Source organism: Cydia pomonella, chromosome 1, assembly GCF_033807575.1.
Source record: "Cydia pomonella isolate Wapato2018A chromosome 1, ilCydPomo1, whole genome shotgun sequence".
NCBI lineage: Eukaryota > Metazoa > Arthropoda > Insecta > Lepidoptera > Tortricidae > Cydia > Cydia pomonella.
In genome coordinates this window covers 3,165,174-3,186,439 of record NC_084703.1, presented here as the reverse complement: position 1 = coordinate 3,186,439, position 21,266 = coordinate 3,165,174, and the positions used below count along the sequence as shown (strand labels likewise).

Genomic DNA, 21,266 nt, shown 5'->3' with positions numbered 1-21,266 from the left:
CTCGCGCTTCGTGCTCGCTTGATCAACAATACGAAATTAAAAAAAAAAAAAACAATAAGTTACAGTTCAGGGAATAGATCCAGGGACCTCCTCTCTCTCTGCTACAAAGCTTAGACTTAGAAAAAATAGGAAATTAAAGTATAAAAAAAAAAAAACAAAAAAGATTTCATTGTTCGGGATTCGAGCCCGGAACCTCATGTTTGATTAGTGTATTCCAATTAAGCCACGAATGGATACATGGGACACGGTGAAATTAGGCTACTTATTCTCGAGTAAAACCTTTATATCTAAATACCCCCTAAACTAGCCTTCTAAAATATCTGAATTGTTCAAATCACTCTGTAACCATGTCTCACAAGTAGGAAACTCTTATTATATCGATACGGCTATTTGTTTAGGCGCGAAGTACCATGACTCCGCCATTTTGAAAAATTTCCAAAAACTGGATCGACAAAAATATTTTGTATTTAATCATAGAATATGGTCGCAAAATTTCACGCGAATCGGTTGAAAATTGCGACCTGTAGAGGAGAACATCCGGACATACGAAAGCAATCGCGCGAGTCAAAACGTAGACCTAACGCTACGCTTCGGTCAAAAATGATATTGAGGTTTCTAATATCATTTTTTTCTAAACTGAATAGTTTGCGCGAGAGACACTTCCAAAGTGGTATAATGTGTCCCCCCCCCCCCCCCCGTAATTTCTAAAATAAGCGTAAACCTAAAAAAAATATATGATGTACATTACCATGCAATCATCCACCGAAAATTGGTTTGAACGCTAGATCTCGTTCTTAAGTAGTTTTTTCTTAACAAGTCATAAAATTTAAAAAAAATTTTTTTTTCCAAACCCAAATTTAAAAAACTAATTTCCAATAAGTAAAAAACGTCACATGCTAATTAAAGAGTTATACAAAATGAACAGATTGATGTCTCACAGACCCTCCCCTTAAATACAAGTAATTTGCGTCCAAAGTCCGCCATCTAAAACGCACTAAGTAAAAAGGATTGATCATAAATGAAAACACCCAAAGTAATTTACCACAGCTTTTTGTGGTAAAATATAATATCATAGTACCCTTGAGCGTTGAGTTGAGACTGCCTCCGACGCGCTGTGGAACCTGCCGGAGCCCGCAGAGATAAAGCCGATATATTTTGAGGATTGTCTTCAGATCTGTACGGAGGGTAAAAAACGTTAGGAAAACCGTCAATGGAACATTCCCTGCCCAATGATAAATGATATCTCATCCTCTATTATATTTTAACTAAAATGTTTTTATCGTCATGTCCACGCTGTCAATACGAGGCCTTTTTTAGGCTTTACACATGTTATATAATGAATATGAATGTATCTTCGGTCTATGATTATACACAGCGAACTTTATTAACCCGAAAAATTTAAACCAACGATTTTAGAGCCTATTTAGAGTATATAAAGTTATATAACGTATAGTCCAAAAAGCCATAAGAGATATTATAGTATTTTATGCAACAGTTATATAAGAAGGGTCAAAAAAGGCGAGTGGCGCGAGTTACAATGTGAGCCGGAGCCGAAGGCGTAGGCGAACATTGTAAAGGAATACGCCACGAGCATTTTTTGACCTACTTATACAACGTTGCATACAATATTTTTCCTACGAGTCAACAAAAATAAATCTTAATTTAGGTAAACAAAGCAAAAGTATATAGCCAAGACGCGCGAGCATACCTTGTTACGCGCCCGGCCCGCCCCGGGCCGCGGCCGGCCGGTCAGCGACACCTCCTCGTAACTCATGAGGCCCTGGTACTTGCTAAATTAAATTTTTGGACAGTTTTTTCTCAATTTTGGCCACCGTAGCCTACGGGACTAAGAAGCAACGCTAAGCGGTCTTCGTAGTCTATGGGTGTTGCTATATTACGGGTGTCACATGCGTGTTTCTGACTTATGAAGTAATTATTTTTACTATGCAACCAAATGAATATTTTGTAAGTTGGCAGCAATGCACTTAGTTTAAAACTGTATTCGTTTTGGTTTTGTGAATACAAGAATTGCTCGTTTAAAGGTATAAGATATGAAGGTACAAAAATTTGGCTGTAGAATTTACCAATAACCACGGGAATATAGCGTAATAAAGTACACCCGCAATTCTGACTGTCAGGATGGCGGGTGTACTGTTTTTTTGGTGATAACTTTAAGTACCGTGAGGTACAATTTTTTTTAAAGGAGGTACCAAATAGTACAAATCAGGTACAAAAATATGGTATGGTTTTCATTTAATTTTATTTAGGTACACCCGCCATTCTGACTCTCACGGTGGATTGGTCGTGGAAGCAACGTCCTAGCCTGGCCCGCTCGGTCACCCGACTTAACCCCGTTGGATTTCTTTCTACGGAAAACTCTAAAAGATAAGGTGTACGCAACACCCGTGAACACTAGAGAAGAATTATTACTAAGAATTTATTGTGGTGCCAATAAATAGAAATAAGTATTATCAACCTATAGGGAGCGTGCATGAACTATAGGAGGCAGCACAGGAGCCGTCAGATTTTTGGCGCGAGGCGTAAATGTGATGTTTTTTGTTCCGATGTAGCCCACAAGATGGCAGAACCTACTATGCACAAGAAAAAACTTGACGTGTAAATGTGCCTGTTTATGGTTCCGATTCAGACCACAAGATGGCAGACCCTCCAACGCGCACGGGCCCTATGTTATCAACGTAAACATCATGCTTGACGTGACACTTCTTTGTCATGGCACACAAGTCACTACATTCGAAGTGCATCGTATGATATCGGAGTGATTCGTGAAGTGTCATGCTCGCTCCTTGTTTCTGAACTGAGACTCAATTAAACTCGCTCACTCTCTGAAGTAAAGGTTTGTTTACAAAGAAGCGATCAATTAATATGATATAACTTGTACTGAAATAGTATTTTAATTAAGACACATAATTGGATCCATGTAGATATAGCATTATTTACTCGTACTGTCTTCAAAAATACGTGGTTTAAATCTTTCGGGTTATTAAGGCTCACCGTGTATATAGACTAAATATGAACAGCTTTAGTAAAAACCGCGTGCACACAATGAAAAGTTATAATTAGCATTAATATGCAGGCTGTCTGCCATCATGGGGCTTTGAATCGAAAAGCCCTGCTCGATTCTACTCGCTACACAGAGCTACTTTTATTATGAGAGCAACCCCGGAATAGAGAAAAAAAGCTATTCTATAGAAAACATCGACATCTGACCAAAATTTAAGAAAAAGCCTAAAGATGAGTACTTTCGGGTCGCATAATAAAAGTAGCTTAATTTAGCGAGTACAATCAAACCCTGCATTTAAAGCCCCATACTGTAAGATAGACACATACCCATTGTTCGCGTCCACCGGCAACCCTTCCGCAGCCCCCCCGTTGCTGACCTATAATTTTAATTTGCAATTAGTGCAAGTTCATAAAATTGCTACTGAGCGCAAACTCGCGAGGCGGCTGATTCTGTGTGGACCTAACAGCAAATGTATGAATGCGCACTAAACAGTAATCAAAGAATAACAACAGGCCCTTAGATTTTCATATATTTAATATACAATACAGGCTATTTATTTAGTCATCTGCAATAATTTACGGTGTGAATATATAGGTCATACAGGGCAACTTTTAGTATGGGATGAACCCCGATAGAAATTGACATTTTCTATGGAAGAGCAAATTTTTTTTTCGCGATTTTATATAAATATTTATAAATACTTAAATACATAGAAAACACCCATGACTCAGGAACAAATATCCATGCTCATCACACGAATACATGCCCTTACCAGGATTTGAACCCGGGACCATCAGCTTCGTAGGCAGGGTCACTACCCACTAGGCCAGACCGGTCGTCAAAATTAGTATAAGCACCATAAAATTTATTATCACATGTAGGACTTACATTGCCGGTGGAGGATGACGGTCGCGGAGCGCCGTACTGTCCCGCTGGTGATTGTACGACCACGACCAGCGCATTGCTGTGGAACAGACAGAACAGAGTTTGAGATAACTACAGAGTTCCGGCTTGGATCGTACAGGGTGGTAGAAATAAGTCAACATTTAAAATCTTATTTTGTATAACAAAAGATTTAGACAGGGAATAATGTTTAGGTATTTGTAATAAATGTAAATGTCCACACTTGTAGGTAGAAGGTGGAAGGGATAAGTGTGACATTGGTAATCTTTTTAAGCGCCAGTTTAGAATACAGGCTTCGGGACGTGTGTCGCAGCGGGTAGGGTTGCTCGATGCTGAGCAAGGGAGCAGTGACTCACCGCTGGTTTATGCCTCAACTCGTGAAGTTGCTGATGTACCGTAAAACCACCCAACTATAGTCCAATACTGCAACTATGGTCCACAAGTTCAAAAGGAAATTAAGTATCTATACCAATGTTCCTTGTGGTTTACTCCTAGTTTTACCTTCCATTTATAAACAAAATTTGCCTTACAACTACAAAAATATAGTAAAATACACACCTGAACGAGAAAAATTGAGTTTATTTGTGGACCATAGTTGGGAGCTTTGGACTATAGTTGGGTGGTTTTACGGTAATAAAAATCATAAAGCGCGGGAAGTCGCCGGGGCACGACGGGCTCAGCTTCGAGCATCTCCTACATGCTGGCGTGCATCTCCCACGAGATCTTAGTATGCTATTTAACTTCTGTATCCGGCATTGTTATTTACCTGCGGATCTCACGTGCGCGCGAGTGGTGCCCATTGTTAAAAATAAAACGTAAGGAATAACTGTAGACCCATATCGCTGGCTACAGTGACGGCTAAGATGTTTGATGACTTTCTGAATAAAAAGCTAGATAAGCATTTACATTTTCATGATGCTCAATTTGGATTTCGAGCTGGTCTCTCGACGGAGAGCGCCATCTTTACCCTAAAAGAGACCGTCACGTACAGTCAGCGTCAAATACTTTGTAGCAGTCAAAGTGACCAAATAGTTCGGTACACCATACTAAATACATGGTGTACCGAACTATTTGGCTACTTTGGTTGCTACAAAGTATTTGACGCTGACTGTACTATACACAATGAAAGACACCAAGTGTACGGATGCTTTATGAACTTATCCAAAGCCTTCGATATGGTTTCCTATCGGATACTGTGGGCGAAGTTACGGGCCACTGGCATGCCTAAAGAGCTGGTTGACTAGTTCCCTCACTGGTACGAGCGGCAGAAGAATTGTGTAAGGTGGGCGGGAGCGCTGTCCGACACATACAGACTGGAATGCGGAGTGAGGAAGGGGGGGGGGGGGGGACGCTAACCTCACCTAAGCTTTTCTGTCTGTATGTAGACGAACTGATCTGATCATTATAAATTGGACATACATTAAAACACCCAAGGTAATTTACCACAGCTTATTGTGGTAAAATTTAACATACAAGTACCTTTGGTCGTCAGTTTCGAGGGCGCGACTCGGGGATACCGAGCCTGACCGCGGCATCGTTACGAACACTGCCGGTGCGATCTGTATTGTCGGGGACTCCTGCAGGGTTGGAGCCGGTACCTCCAGTGTAGGCTCTGGGGTTGAGATATTTTGAAGAGTGCCTTCAGATCTGTACGGAGGGTAAAGAAGGTTAGGAAAACCGTCAATGGACCATTCCCTGTCAAATGATAAATGATATCTCATCCCTCTAGCATTATATTTTAACTAATAAAACGTTTTTATCCTCATGTCCACACTGTCATTACGAGGCCTATTTTTAGGCTTTATACATGTTATATAATAATTGTATCACAGCTTATTGTGGTAAACAAACAAACTACCAGTGCAGTGGCATCAATATTTCTTGACATGAGTAAAGCTTTTGACTGTGTTAACCACTCGAAGCTCCTTTCCAAATGGCTATGGCATTAGGGGTAATGCCCTTGATTGGATAAGAAGTTACTTAGCCAACCGAATCCAATGTACTGAAATTTTAAGAACGGTTACTAAGGATAACAAACTTGTAAGGGAGAAGTTCAGTTCTCAAGGGCGTGTCAATGGGTCAGGGGTACCACAAGGGAGTAATTTAGGCCCTTTATTGTTCTTGCTATACATCATTGATCTTCCGCAAGCAACATCGCAAAGGTGTATACTTTTCGCAGACGACACAACATTAATAATAAAAGAAACTGACAAAACCATGTATGAGTCGAGCGTAAATAATGCACTGACCGACGTTAACACATGGATAGAAAATAATGACCTTAAAATTAATATAAACAAGACTTCATAACTACAATTTCATTCATATAACTCAAATCTAGTACATATAAATGTTAATCTTAATAATACTCCTATCGAAGAAACTCAAACTTCTAAATTCTTAGGTTTAATTATCGATCAACATTTAAATTGGAAAGATCATGTTGACCTGGTATGTTCCAAGCTATCGAGGTTTGTTTTTGCCTTAAGAAGTCTAAGAAATTCAATTTCTATTCGGGCCGCGTTAACTGCTTATCATGGGTATGTGTCGTCCACTCTCAATTACGGACTCTTACTCTGGGGCAATTCTGTTGACGTTCAGAGGGCATTTATAATTCAGAAAAAATGTTTGCGTGAATTAGGTGGGGTTAGATTTGACGATAGTTGCAGACCTCTATTCCAAAAGTTTAAAATTCTCCCCTTAGCCTGTATGTACATTTTAAATGCATGCCTATTTACTAAAAGCCACCCAGGATATTTTAAAAAGCGAGAAGACATGTTTGCAGGAGAGCTACGAGCCCAGTATAAAAATATGATATACCAGCCAGCATGTAAATGCGATATCTATAGGAAAAATGCGTATAGCATGTGTATTATTTTGTATAATAAGCTCCCTCATGAATTGAGAATGTTGCGTGGAAATGAATTTAGGATAAAACTGACTAAATGGCTACAAGACAATTGCTTTTATACTGTTAAGGACTATTTAAATTTCAAATTGTAATTTTTAATTTTTCATTATCTGTTTATGACATTTGACATACCTACCAATCTATTTTAGTTTAGCTTAGTATTTCTATTTAATCTCATTTGTTTTTATTTACATTATGTCATTGTTTTTATTAGGATTATTAAAATTTTATGCATGTACCTGATGTACTCTAGTAGTAAATGTAAATTACAAACATTTTGCATGTTGGCTTTATGTCGACTGAATACTGATACTAAAACTGTTTTAAGACCTAATTGTAACATATTCTGGCAAATAAATATTTCTATCCTATTTTCTATTCTATTCTATTCTAAAATTTAACATACAAGTACTTTTGGTCGTCAGTTTCGAGGGCGCGACTCGGGGATACCGAGCCTGACCGCGGCATCGTGACGAACACTGCCGGTGCGATCTGTATTGTCGGGGACTCCTGCAGGGTTGGAGCCGCTACCTCCAGTGTAGGCTCTGGGGTTGGGATATTTTGAAGAGTGCCTTCAAATCTGTACGGAGGGTAAAGAAGGTTAGGAAAACCGTCAATGGAACATTCCCTGTCAAATGATAAATGATATCTCATCCCTCTAGCATTATATTTTAAATAAAACGTTTTTATCCTCATGTCCACACTGTCATTACGAGGCCTTTTTTTAGGCTTTATACATGTTATATAATAATTGTATCTTTGGTCTATGATTATACAAGGTGGCCAAAAAATATCTGGCTGTCTCCCATCATGGGACTTTGAATGCAGGGCTCGATAATAGTAATAATAAAAGTAGCTTGATTTAGCGAGTAGAATCAAGCCCTGCATTTAAAGCCCCATGATGGGACACATACTGTAAGATATGTAGATACATACCCCATGTCTGACTCCACAATGACCGGCCGGACAATGCCCTGAAATTTTAATTGATAACGTAATATTATTATAAGCAATTAGTGCTAGTTCATAAATTTGCTACTGAGCGCAACCTCGCGAGGCGGCTCATTCAGTGTGGACCCGCGTAATAGCAAATTTATGAATTCGCACTAAACACAGCTCATTATGACCTATATATTGGCTTTGTGTAAAAGCACCATAGACTTATTATCACATGTAGGACTTACATTGGAGATGGACTATGTAGTGTAACCAGGCCAAAAGGGGTAGGCCGCCTAAAGCGGGTAGTCGCCTATACATCGTTGTATATACCTATTTATATATTTATTTATATATTTGTTTATTAGGATCACCAAACTATAATTTACATACTAAAAGAGCACATTTATAATTGATCCCCCACTTAAAGGCAATCACAGCATGCATTATTTAAGTTAAGATTCAGAATAAGACCTTAATATAAATATAAATATGATATTAATTAACAAAACACCTACTTAATACGAACAATAAATTTTCCACACAAAAGTAACTAAGTTAGCCGAGCTAGCTGAGGGTGTGTATGTAACAGTACTGTGAATGTAAGCATGCACCCTAAGACACCGACCACCGACGAGTTTCAATTAGGTCTCAGCAATTCGCGCTATTCAGAGGACGCCTGGCTGTATGCCGTTCAAATTTTATGGTGTTTTTGTTAAAAAAATCAAGGTAAGTGCTGTCTGATGATTAAGTCAGATATCCTAGCAGAATACTAGTTAACAGTTTAACTGTATGATTTTAGCTAGATTTATCATTTAGATGGAATTGAATGCATTTACTACTCTGCTCATATTTCAAAGTTATATCTTGTCAATCATTATAAGTGATTTTAGGCAAAGTGGGTAGCCACCCACTTACTAAGTTTATATGTAATGTAGCAACACATTTATATTAATTGTAAGATCTCTAAAATATGTCGAAATGTTGACAATACGACTGTTATTAATAATATAAGTAGGTAAAATACAATAAAGTAACTTAAAATTGTTAAAGATTCGCGCCGAAACCTAAAAGAAATCAACATTTCAAAAGGTAGTAGTTTGGGACATTCAATGTCGTTAAGTCTCATTTTATGATACCGTTTGGCAGTGATTATCATAGTACATTGTTTATGTAACAATTCTGTGATTATATATTTACTTTAATTATAAGATAAGTTTAATTTTAAAAACACCCGCTTTGCCCAACAACTATCCGTTTTTACCTAAGCACTAACCCACTTTAGGCCCAAGTCTGGGCAAAGCGAGTTTTACAGACCCCTTGCTTTTCTTCGATTGTGTCAAGATTTTAAGTAAAACCTTAAAAAAAGCGGCCAAGTGCGAGTTGGACTCGCCCATGAAGGGTTCCGTACCATTTATGACGTATTAAAAAAAACTACTTACTAGATCTCGTTCAAACCAACTTTCGGTGGAAGTTTGCATGGTAATGTATATCATATATTTTTTTTAGATTTTTCATTCTGTTATTTTAGAAGTTACAGGGGGGGGGGACACATTTTTTCACTTTGGAAGTGTCTCTCGCGCAAACTATTCAGTTTAGAAAAAAATTATATTAGGAACCTAAATATCATTTTTGAAGACCTATCCATAGATACCCCACACATATGGGATTGATGAAAAAAAATTTTTTATTTTTTTATTTTATAACGTATTAAAAAAAACTACATACATACTAGATCTCGTTCAAACCAACTTTCGGTGGAAGTAGATTTTTCATTCTGTTATTTTAGAAGTTACGGGGGGGGGGGGGGGACACAATTTTTTTCACTTTGGAAGTGTCTCTCGCGCAAACTATTCGGTTTAGAAAAAAATGATGTTAGAAACCTAAATATCATTTTTGAAGACCTATCCATAGATACCTCACACGTATGGGTTTGATGAAAAAAGATTTTTTGAGTTTCAGTTCTAAGTATGGGGAACCCCCAAAATTTATTCTTTTTTTTCTATTTTTGTGTAAAAATCTTAATGCGGTTCATAGAATACATCTACTTACCAAGTTTGAACAGTATAGCTCTTATAGTATCGGAAAAAAGTGGCTGTGACATAATCGGACAGACAGACGGACATGACGAATCTATAAGGGTTCCGTTTTTTGCCATTTGGCTACGGAACCCTAAAAACGATGTTCTAAATTGAAAGTCGATAAATTTCCTAACTAATGACTGCATTTTCGCTGCTTTAATACAATAAAATCGTAGATTTATTGACGGTTGTTGTTAGTTTACCCGCGTTGGGCCCGCTTACCGTAGGTTTCGGAGCGGCGCCCCCTCCAGCTGGTGGTCTTTTGAACACGACCGGCAACCAGACCGGCCTGGAACTGGACTCACTGTGGAACAGATAACACGTTTGAGATAACTAAAGAGTTCCGGCTTGGATCGTACAGGGATGGTCCAGAAATAAGTCAACATTTAAAACAAAAGTTCAGTAGTAACCGAATGTCCCGGAAGATGTCGCTTATACGGCTCCTCGCTATTCGTAGATCGCGGTGTTAAGATTTTTCCTGATTTAGTTAGGTCCGCCGACCGAAAATAATTTTGTATCGAATCTTAGGCAATGACTATTGCTACCTATAGCCTCCTGTTTCCCCGGTGGAACTACGCGTTATAGCTAGTTATCGTCTTTGATAAACGTGCTTCCGTTCCGGCCTCTTACTCCTTGCCGGTTGGGGAACGCGTCGTGTTCGTCATCGTTGTACTACGCTGAATATAAGTCTATTCATTACGACGCATCTGGTTTCCCTTCTCTCCCCGCATGCACCCCCGCTACATCTGGAGTAGATTTAAACAGGGGAAACGCTTAAGTATTTGTAATAAATGTAAATGTCCACACTTGTAGGAAGAGGGTGGAAGAGATAAGTGTGATCCGTGTGACATTGCATTTTTTTTTACGCGACAGTTTAGAATACAGGCTTCACTTGGCACTGGGATCCAGGGTACGTCGCAGCGGGTGGGGTCGCTCGATGCTGAGCAAGGGAGCAGTGACTCGCCGCTGGTTTATGTCTCAACTCATGAGGTTCCGGACGTAATAAAAAACATGAGCGCGGGAAGTCGCCGGGGCATGACGGGCTCAGCATCGAACATCTCCAACATGCTGGCGTACATCTCCCACGAAATCTTGCTATGCTATTTAACCTCTGTATCCGGCATTGTTATTTACCCACGGATCTCATGCGCACGCGAGTGGTGCCCTGTGTTAAAAATAAAACCGGTGAAGTGTCCATAAGGAATAACTATAGACACATCGCTGGCTACAGTGACGGCGAAGATGCTTGATGACTTTCTGAATAAAAAGCTAGATAAGTATTTACATTTTCACGATGCTCAATTTGGATTTCGAGCTGGTCTCTCGACGGAGAGCGCCATCTTCACCCTAAAAGAGACTGTCAAGTACTATACACAATTAAAGACACCAGTGTATACGGATTTACGGATGCTTTATGGACTTATCCAAAACCTTGATTATGGTTTCTTATCGGATACTGTGGGCGAAGTTACTATTATTGTATAATATAATTAATATATGTAAAGCCTGACAACAGTTTATTTATAAGTGTCGCTGCAAAAGCTTACGTATGGCAATAATGTGCGTACGTCATGTATAGTCGGGGTAGTGGGCATTGACTTCATGTTGATACTCGTATGTTAAAACATTGCTTACAGAGAATTCGGTTCTTTATTTACCTATTCGTCAAAATCTGATTCTAAATATTCTTCGTTTTCTGACTCTGACGAATAGGGTTGTTAACCATCTACAAATCTTAGGGCTTAATAGTATCCCAATAAATTCTTATGGATTATAAGAACATGTTAAACTACCTTTAGTGGACCTCTAATGAGCATATTTTTGTAAAATTTAAAATATCTTTTAACACACGTCACGTGACCGAAGTCGAAACGACATTGAAGATTCTGATGACGTCACAACTCACGGTTTGACACTGGGCTATAACCGCGAAAATCGAAGTTCGTCATTGCGGGCATTTTTCTCTGACATTCTAATTACGTCTTAGTAAGAGTAAAAGAAAAAGATCCCCACAATATACGATTTTCGGTTTTTGCGGTAGGCCCCCCGTTGTCTGTTCCAAAGAGTAAATTAAGTAAATAGGTCTGTTCTCGCACAAAATTTAATACTCAAGCCATAGCCATTTTGGTGGTGGGCAATTAATTGAAGCTTCGATATCTGCACTAAAAATTAACATCATAGAAATGCTAATGGACAATAAATACTTTATTATATATAAAAACTCATTATTAAAGAAAACATATTTTATTAGCTGGTTAAAAACTCACACGCACGCATACACAGCTTGCCTACCACCTAAATATCTACGGCTTGAGTATCAAATTCTGCACTGAGAATAGCACCTATATAATTAGGGCCAGTTGCACCATGCCCATTTGATGTACTGATCATGTGTAAATATGGCGCTAGCGAATGCTAACTGCATATTTGGGTTGCACCACGCTATGTGTCCGTTAAAAAGTTACGCTGCCCTTAACCGGTGGCAGAGCACTGGTTAACAGCAAAGTCGTTCGATAAATATGGCGGCGCTTTTTGGAAATCGTCCGTATTTCACGAATTTATGTTTGATTATTAAATAATTTGAGTAAAAAGTAATGTAGATTATTAAAAATATATTTATAACAATAAAAAGGTGGAAATATCTAAACGCAAAAACGTGTGATAGTTGACATAATGGTTTTAAATGTCATTTTAGTTGCGAGACTACTTGTGTTTCATAAAATACATTAATTTGTTCCGGATATTCAAAGAAAAGGTGTGTTTTAAATTGAAATCGAGTGCAGAATGAGTTTAAGTTGAGGATAAGACCAGATTGATGCTATCACAGGTTAACAAATACGTCCCATAAAGTGAAACTCGACGGCATGTAATGAACACTATTTATCGACAGACTGGTCATTAAAATCAATTTAAAACGCTCTCTGTTTATTGGAATCAAGATAAGAATGTTATATCCCTTGGAAATATTAGTGGACTAACTATGATATTCGAAAACAGCGAGATGACAACTATAAACATAAGTATACAAAGTCGGCCTCTGAAAATCGTAACCCAGAAGAGAAGTGAACTATATTTATAACTATAAAATCACATAAAACAAGATGCTACATATGAAATCAAGTATTTTAGTGCGAAGAAAATGTATTGGACAATTCCAGACCAGTCGGCATAATAGGTTATATATAAGTGGGCAAAATGTGTACCTAATGTAAAACTGATTATAATACTTCAATTCATACATACTTGCTTGTGTTTTATTTGCTTTTACAACATATCTTATTCATTAACCCTAGAAACAACAACTTTGCAAGTAATTAACTAAAACAGTTTTATTTATGGTGATATTTATATTTAAATTAATATTTATTAGAATACAAAGTTACAATTAGATTTAACAATTAACAGCTCCAAAAATCTACATTTATTTTGAGTGTGGGCTACCTGGGTATCTCTTATCTTCAATTATTACATTATACCTATTATAGGGTCCCGCACCCGTTAGCGACATGGCATGGCAGGGCGTCCTTCAGCATATTGCCGAGGCATCCCTACACATTGAGCTCTGCTTGTGAATGTCAAGGTATCCCTCTGGAATTTTCAGGTTTACCACAGTGTCTTAGAAATGCCAGATGTTCTTAGCATTTGTTTGTGTGAGGGATGCCTCGGCATGCCCTGACATACTTACCTTGATACTACGCCAAAGGATCTCTTACTGTGTCTAGACAATAGTGGCCTCTGAGCCTAATAAAGTAATTCTTCTGGAAATATCGAATATACATGAGAACAACTGAGTAGTTTAATAGGTATAACCTGCGGTGGCAGCATGGTTCCATTTTTATCCACTTGTCACTATGCCTGTCACTTTTGCACATACATACTTGTTAGAACATGACAGGCATGGTGACAAATGATAAAGAGCTGACCATCTTAATTGTTTCCTTTCATACTGGATAACATTTATAAATATAACAGCCAATACCTGGGTTAGATAAAATATAATATGGCCTCCCTTCTGTCACCTGAATTTTACTTGTATTCAACCAGTCATACAGTGAAGTCGCATATAAATAAATTACAATGTAACAATTGTATGTAACCCTAGCCATGTATTGGAAATAACATAACAGTTAATTAGTAAAAATATAATCCATAGGTCTTAATTTGCAAAAGAGCATTACAACATACTTTAGAGAATGTGTAAACCCATTATTTTTAAACCTGACTACACATTTATTATACACACGACTGACTGCTGACAATACCCTACCTACATATTAACCCACCAATCCCTATTCATCATCATTTAAAACCTAACATACCTAAATAGCTCTAAAATCAGTCATAATAAAAGGCCCTCAGATTGATTTTATTTGTTTTCCCCATACCAGTTTTTCAACAGCCCATCCATGTTTCATAAATGATTTATATCATGATCACCCCAATAAAGAAAAAAATAAATAATAGTTGGAATAAACAAGTGAAGTCACCAGTATGACAGAAAATATAATAAGTAGGCACTTAAATATAATTGTGAAATAATATATTATATGTCAATGAGTTGCTGATTTCTCTCCGGATAACCTTTTACCTCCATTAGTCACTACCTAAAAAGGATTTAGTGTAAGATAGAAAATAAAGTAAGATAAGGTAACTAAAAATGTATTTTATTATCAAAAATTAAATTCAGATATCATTTATAATACTTTATTTTTCGCAACAAGTTTTTCCAGTTAATCTAGTGTATGATTCTTTGATTTCTTGAATCGATTCACTTGTGTGTAACTTTCATCTTGTATTCCATATCAAATGGTGTATATCAAACCTGAAAAGAAAGTAACATGAAATTATTGTGCATAAAAATATATTGTGATCCGTTTCAACCATTGGCAAAAAGAAAATGCTTAGATCAAGCAGGTTTAAATTAAAGTACAAAAGTAACTTGAATATCTGCTACTAACAGAACTAACAGTTATGTATTATTGTGTCAACAATATATGTAATTGGAAATGTTGCCCCAACTGTCAGTATTTGTAGGTAGCGTAGGTAATTCCTTGTGCTTAGGGCTCTGAAAGTAGTTAGGGATACGTATTAAACGAATAAGATAACTTACCGGGCAATGCAGCTCCTTGTTTAATTCGGTATTGCAGCTTGGAAAGCACTTGGACACTGAACAATCGTAGTCAGCAGTTTCACTTTAATTTAATGTGCCATTAATATAATCATAAATATATTCAAGATTGGCATGGCATAAATTGTGTAATATTTAGATTTAAAACCTGAAAAGAAACTAGTTCGCGCCTACAAGTTTTCTCGTTGTTGAAAAATTTGACAACTTTGACATTTATGACTGGGTTGCTATATGAAAAAATAATTCTACCATAAATTTTTTGGTAGGAACGCGTTCATAGTATGGCCACACGATTAGCGCCGACATTCTGTTATTTTATAGTTGGTGCAACGCATTTTATTTAGCAATCGTTAAGACCCCCACGTAAGCGTTAAAATTTAGCGAACTGTGCTTACGTTAGCAGGTGGTTTGGTGCAACTGGCCCTTAGTCAATTACTTTACTCTTTGGTATGTACATAGTTGTGTCAAGCCGTAAACTGTGACGTCATACAATTTTCAAAGAGCGTTTTGGGCGCGAAAGCATGGGTCAAAATATATTTTGTTAATTTAACATATTTAAAGCCGTTTTTAGGGTAAAAGTTAAATTTTAGGGCAACGTTTGGTTAATATAGAACGTATTACAAAAGTTTCAAAAAATTGGAAACAACCCTATTCTGATTTTCATCAGATGTTGTGTCGCTTTCAGGACTACCAACCTCGATTATAAAACGTTCAGTCTCCAATTCGATTATAGAACCTTTATTCCGATAATCGTCTTCAATTTTTTTTACATGGTCACAGCAATTGCTCCAATTTTCTTGAGTTACTTCCTATACGATCATAATTTATTATTTTTTTTAATCATTATTGATACGAGGGTTGATTGAAAAATACGCGACCTGGCGAATTAAAAAAAAACTTTTTTCTTTTTTCTGCCGACATTTTGAACTGTCATTATTCAACTGTCTTCCCGCGAAATTTCAATTGGCGTCTATATTTAAAAGCAATTTTACGGAAAATTTAAAGTTACGTGTCGGTAGATATCGTGAAAATGGAGAAATTAGAGCAGCGTGCTTTGATTAAATACCTGCGTAAAAAAGGATTGACACCGAAGCAAATTTATGATGACATGCAAAGTACATTAGGGCAATCCTGTCCATCATATACGATGGTGAAAAAATGGGCAGCTGAATTCAAGCGTGGACGAGAAAGTATCGCAGATGACCATCGTCCCGGGAGGCCAACAACGGTGACTAACACGGACAATGTGGCAATTATATGATTTATATGCGAAATGATAATGAAAGACCGGCGATTAAAGGTGCGGGAAATAGCTGACATCTTAGGCATCTCTTATGAAAGAACTCAAAATATTATAGTCAACGAATTAGGTTTTTCCAAGGTGTCGGCGAGATGGGTCCCGAGGCTTCTTTCAGTGGAACAAAAAATCGCTCACCGTACTAATTCACGTGAATGTCTAGACCTGTATGAAGCCGATACTCAAGACTTTTTGGACAGGTTTGTAACTATGGACGAGACGTGGGTCCACCACTATACACCAGAGACCAAACAGCAATCGAAGCAGTAGGTTCGTCCTGGATCTCCGCCTCCCAAAAAAGCCAAAGCAATTTTGTCGGCCAATAAAGTCATGGCATCTGTTTTCTGGGATGCAAAGGGAATAATAATGGTTGACTATCTCCAGAGAGGTAAAACTATAAATTCTGACTATTATTGCGAGTTATTACACAGATTACGCGAGGCTTTGAAGATAAAAAGATCTGGAATGTTGACAAAGAAAGTTATCTTCCACCAGGACAATGCACGTGTTTACACGTCACTAAAATCGATGGCGGAGATTGCCAAATGTGGGTTTGAATTATTGCCCCACCCACCCTATTCACCCGATTTAGCACCATCGGACTTTCATCTGTTCCCCAATTTAAAAAACATATGGGTGGTATGAAATTTTCAAGCAACGCCGACGTCCACGCTGAGGTGGATGCCTATTTTGAAGGTCTCGTGGAAAGCTTCTTCAAAAGTGGTGTAATATATGGCTCTGGAATCCAGATGGAACAAGTGCATTCAACTCGACGGAGACTATGTAGAAAAATAAAAATAAATTAAAAAACGTCTGTTTTGTTTTTAATATTCAGGCCGCGAATTTTTCAATCCACCCTCGTATAGACTGAATTCAAAATAATTTACATAACTTAACTAAATTCTCAACATTAAATAAAGTTTTATACCTGAAAACTACCTAGTTGGTTACTAACACTCAGGACCTTACTCGTTACCGAGGTAACGACGGCGATACCCCAAGACCTATTGTTCCTAAGAGGAATCGTGGACGCCCACCTAATACTGATAGGAATGATAGGGTACTAGTCCAGGAGCGGGGGCGTTATCCAAGACTAGAGGGGGAGCATATAGCAAACCGCGTAGATGACACCAACGGTCAACCGTCTACCGCGTTCAAATTACCCGCGCGCGCCTCTCGTGGACAACTCCCGGCGCGCTACACGGAGTAGAGCGAAAGCCATCTATCTCACTCTAACGTTAGGAGTAGTAATGTCGTGCCGCTCCCGCGCAACAGCATGGCGGCGGGTTCTGTCTTGTCGGTCGACACACTCTTTCGCGCTCTCGATAAACTTGTTAAAATAATTAATGTAAAACTGTAGAATAACTGATTATTGGGCTTAAATCCCTAAATGGTGTGTGAACTAACCTGTGAGTGTACGGATTATTGTGTTAGTGGTCAAATAGACTGATTCTAAACCTACACGTCTCTGTTATTTCATCAACCCCTGAGAAACCCTCTCATAGATAGCATTATACGAAAACGATTTTACCCGACTTTTTTAATACTTACTTCTAAAACCGACTTGTATTTAGTAAGTAGTAACTAAAATCACTTAATAAGCAGCGCCGAAACACAGCACAAAAAGTAAAACAAGTCTCACATATGAACAAACACCCATCATATAGAACACCAAACCGATGAAATGGTGAGTCTAAAGAGAGAAACCACTCAAACCGTCACCGTATCGTACGATCAAGTTGGCAATCCATCTCTGTTAATCCCGTGCTGAAATGCGAAATAACCATTCGTGTTCTTTCCGAACCCGAATGGTTATTTCCGAACGACTACCTATACTCCCGAAATACCGAACGACTACCTATACATGATAGATACGATAATCAGTCCGATTATACGAAATTCGTATCGAATTATACGATCTGGCAGCCCTGGTTTGTTGTGACAGACGACACGACAGACAACAGGGAGCGTGCATGAACTGTAGGAGGCAGCACAGAAGCCGTCAGATTTTTGGCGCGAGGCGTAAATGTGATGTTTATTGTTCCGATGTAGCCCACAAGATGGCAGAACCTACTAAGCACAAGAAAACACGTGACGTGTAAATGTATATGTGTATGGTTCCGATTCAGGCCACAAGATGGCAGACCCTCCAACGCGCACAGTCCCTACTCTGCTAAAAGTATGTTTCTGACGGGCTTTCAGTAACTGTCATAACTAATATTACAATGACCTAATGTTGGTACACTGTAATAGCCATACTATTTTATTAACATCCAAGCAAAACTCTGCGTTGACATAGACTAGATAAAATGTTTAGCCGTTACGTTGGTAAGACTAGAATAATACTATTTGATATAAAAGCCTAATTTCTAGCTCTATGTTGGAAAGATATAAAGTTTACTATTACTGTTTCGTCCAGTATTATTGCAGTTTACCATTTATCAGCTATCGTGGCCTATTTTTATCGTAAATATGATTTTTAAGCAAAAAACGTGAACAAAATAGCGGAATAGTATCGGAATTGACAGAAACGCACGTAGGTTTTTTGCCATGTTTGGCCACATCAAGCGCTGTGATCGTTCCGGCTTCCCCCACCACCCGCTTTGCACGCTTCCAATAGATAGATAGATATTATGTACATTGCCAAACACATAACGTCTCTATAATTAAGAACGCATATGTAATATCCCTTAAAATACTAGAAAACATACCTCTCTCTCGATTGTTACCGTGTTTTTCTCTATGGTCCAGCTGGGATGTCCGCTCGCGCTTGACCGAAGCAAGCTGTCATCCTTGTCGGTTGACGTTTGTCATGTCATAGCGTATGTTTTCCCTCCAAAAAGTGAGACGTGTTTTTTCCGTGAAAGCAGTAAAAGTGAAATAAAAACTAAAAAATGAGCTCGAAAGAAGACGGGAAGTATGGAGTGTGGAATAAAAGGAGGATCATCTCTATGTATGAAAAGTGTCCATCAAAAAACATTAAATAGGCGGCGCCACAATACACCGAAATAAAATGTCATAGACCTAGTATTTATATAGATGTGCTATACGCGTGCGCCCGTGAGGGACAGAACATACGCAATGCGACAAAATTAAAACCACATTTTAACATCCATTTCATCTCTATATTATTATACCACTATGGTTCATGTAATCCATGAGCCTACCTAGCGCCACCGGAGAGATTAGGAGCTATTATTTAAACCTGAAAGCTGGTCACTTTTGCAATAGTTCTGCCATAAGAGATTTTCCTCCTTTTAATTCCACACTTTATATTTACATGGTTTCCTCATGACCTTCATGGATTGTTTGGACTCTTAGTTTTGGAACTGTTTCTGAGCGAATGTCATAAAATATTTACAAAATTATTATACAAATTAAGAGGTTCTATATTATCATCAACATCTAAATGAGAAAAACAGGTTTCTGATAAATTATAGTACTTGGACCAGTCGGCTCTATTATAAATATATTTTTCTTCCACAGGTCGGGCTTCATATATGGATGGCTTAACATTTAGATCAAACAGAGTTGGATAGTGGTAACTGCCCATCGGGTCATCATGAACTCGCCATTCACAAAGTGGAGCTATTGTGGGACTGACAAGAGTTATATCAATTGCAGATGGATTCCTATTTGGATATTGCACTGTTGGACTACCATCATTTAAAATACACAAATCAAATTCATCAATAATATTGTATAAACCATTACCTCTACTGTTATTTGATTGACAGCCAAATAATATGTGATGAGCGTTAAAATCGCCCATGATAAGACAGCTTGGGGGTTTCAAGCAACAACTTTTTCATTTTACGAACATCAAACCATCAATGGGAGCACCATTGGGTGGACAATAAACACAAAGAATGTATAATTGACCAATAGATGTTTCTATAGCCACACAGATATTTTGAATGGATTCATAAAAAGTTGTATTTATGATACTATATTGTAAGTTTTGTTTAATAAGTATACCTACTCCATTCTTAACATTTTTCGAAATTTTATGTACTATGTTGTATGGGGCAAAGTTGAGAATTGTGCTTGTACTTTTAGTCCATGTTTCATTTAGTAAACAAATATCTGGGTCTCTATTGGTTCCCATAAATTTTTAGTTCCGATTTTCTCAGTACATAACGTTTTCTACCATAATTTTTATTAGTCATATTGTTAATAGTCATAAAATTTAACGACATAAATTGTAGATCTGATTTTTGCAGGTCATCATTATTGTTAGTCATAATATTTGTCGGTCATAATATTCAAAGCTCAGATTCTATATCATTACATAATGTAGAAGGTAATAAACTTGTTTATAATAATTGTCGTAAGGTCTATTTTCGCAAGGTATAATGATCGATATTCACTTGATATCCTATATTTCATGTAACTTATTAATCCATTTCGTGCCGCCAACGAGTCGACGGAGCCCCGCTTCGCGGGACTCCTATTTTCGCTCTGAGGGACACAAGGTAACTAACGAACCTACCTGGGGAAACATGATTTTTTGTTTGGCTTACTGACTTTACCTCTGTTTCCTATATTTCATGTAACTTATTAATACATTTCGTGCCGCCAACGAGTCGACGGAGCCCCGCTTCGCGGGACTCCTATTTTCGCTCTGAGAGACACAAGGTAACTAACGAACCTACCTGGGGAAACATGATTTTTTGTTCATGTTTTGTGTAATTCACTTTAGTAATTAAAACTATATGAATAATAACCATTAGTCCGTTAAAATGTATGCCTTAAAATATTTCTGAATAATAATGCATAGGCCTTAGAATGTTATACTAATCAATTTTATAACTTTTGCGATTATAGTATTTAATATTATAGAATGATAATGTTCGAACTATTAAACGTTATGCTTAGCAAAAATTATGAGTATTGATCTTTATGTTCTTTAATTATATGGATATCAATTTCTGACTATCGAAATTCGGAACAATAAGAATATGGGAAAGAAAGGGATCCCCAAATAT

General features: G+C 37.7%; 1 protein-coding gene and 2 long non-coding RNA genes across 5 annotated transcripts in view; 1 reads left to right on the top strand and 2 right to left on the bottom strand.

The window, feature by feature from the left end:
• Positions 1–1,034: 1,034 nt before the first annotated feature.
• Positions 1,035–21,266, bottom strand: part of LOC133526599 (alpha-tubulin N-acetyltransferase 1-like) — a 77,342-nt gene continuing 57,110 nt past the window's right edge. Inside the window, exons 7-13 of one of the 3 annotated variants that reach the window (XM_061863291.1) lie at positions 10,076–10,157; positions 7,773–7,810; positions 7,243–7,416; positions 5,405–5,572; positions 3,911–3,986; positions 3,349–3,398; positions 1,035–1,174 (exon numbers count right to left, since the gene is read on the bottom strand). In XM_061863291.1, the coding sequence (XP_061719275.1) occupies positions 1,039–1,174; positions 3,349–3,398; positions 3,911–3,986; positions 5,405–5,572; positions 7,243–7,416; positions 7,773–7,810; positions 10,076–10,157 (724 nt within the window). In that variant the 3' untranslated portion in view covers positions 1,035–1,038. The remainder of the gene's footprint in view (positions 1,175–3,348; positions 3,399–3,910; positions 3,987–5,404; positions 5,573–7,242; positions 7,417–7,772; positions 7,811–10,075; positions 10,158–21,266) is intronic. The other 2 variants (XM_061863295.1, XM_061863300.1) reach the window with 2 other exon arrangements.
• On the bottom strand, positions 14,497–15,414 carry LOC133515961 (uncharacterized). Its single transcript, XR_009799157.1, has 2 exons — positions 14,964–15,414; positions 14,497–14,675 (listed from the first exon to the last, which is right to left on the bottom strand). It is a non-coding gene; the product is annotated as an uncharacterized LOC133515961 (long non-coding RNA).
• Positions 18,128–21,026, top strand: LOC133515903 (uncharacterized). The gene is made up of 2 exons (XR_009799141.1): positions 18,128–19,231; positions 19,765–21,026. It is a non-coding gene; the product is annotated as an uncharacterized LOC133515903 (long non-coding RNA).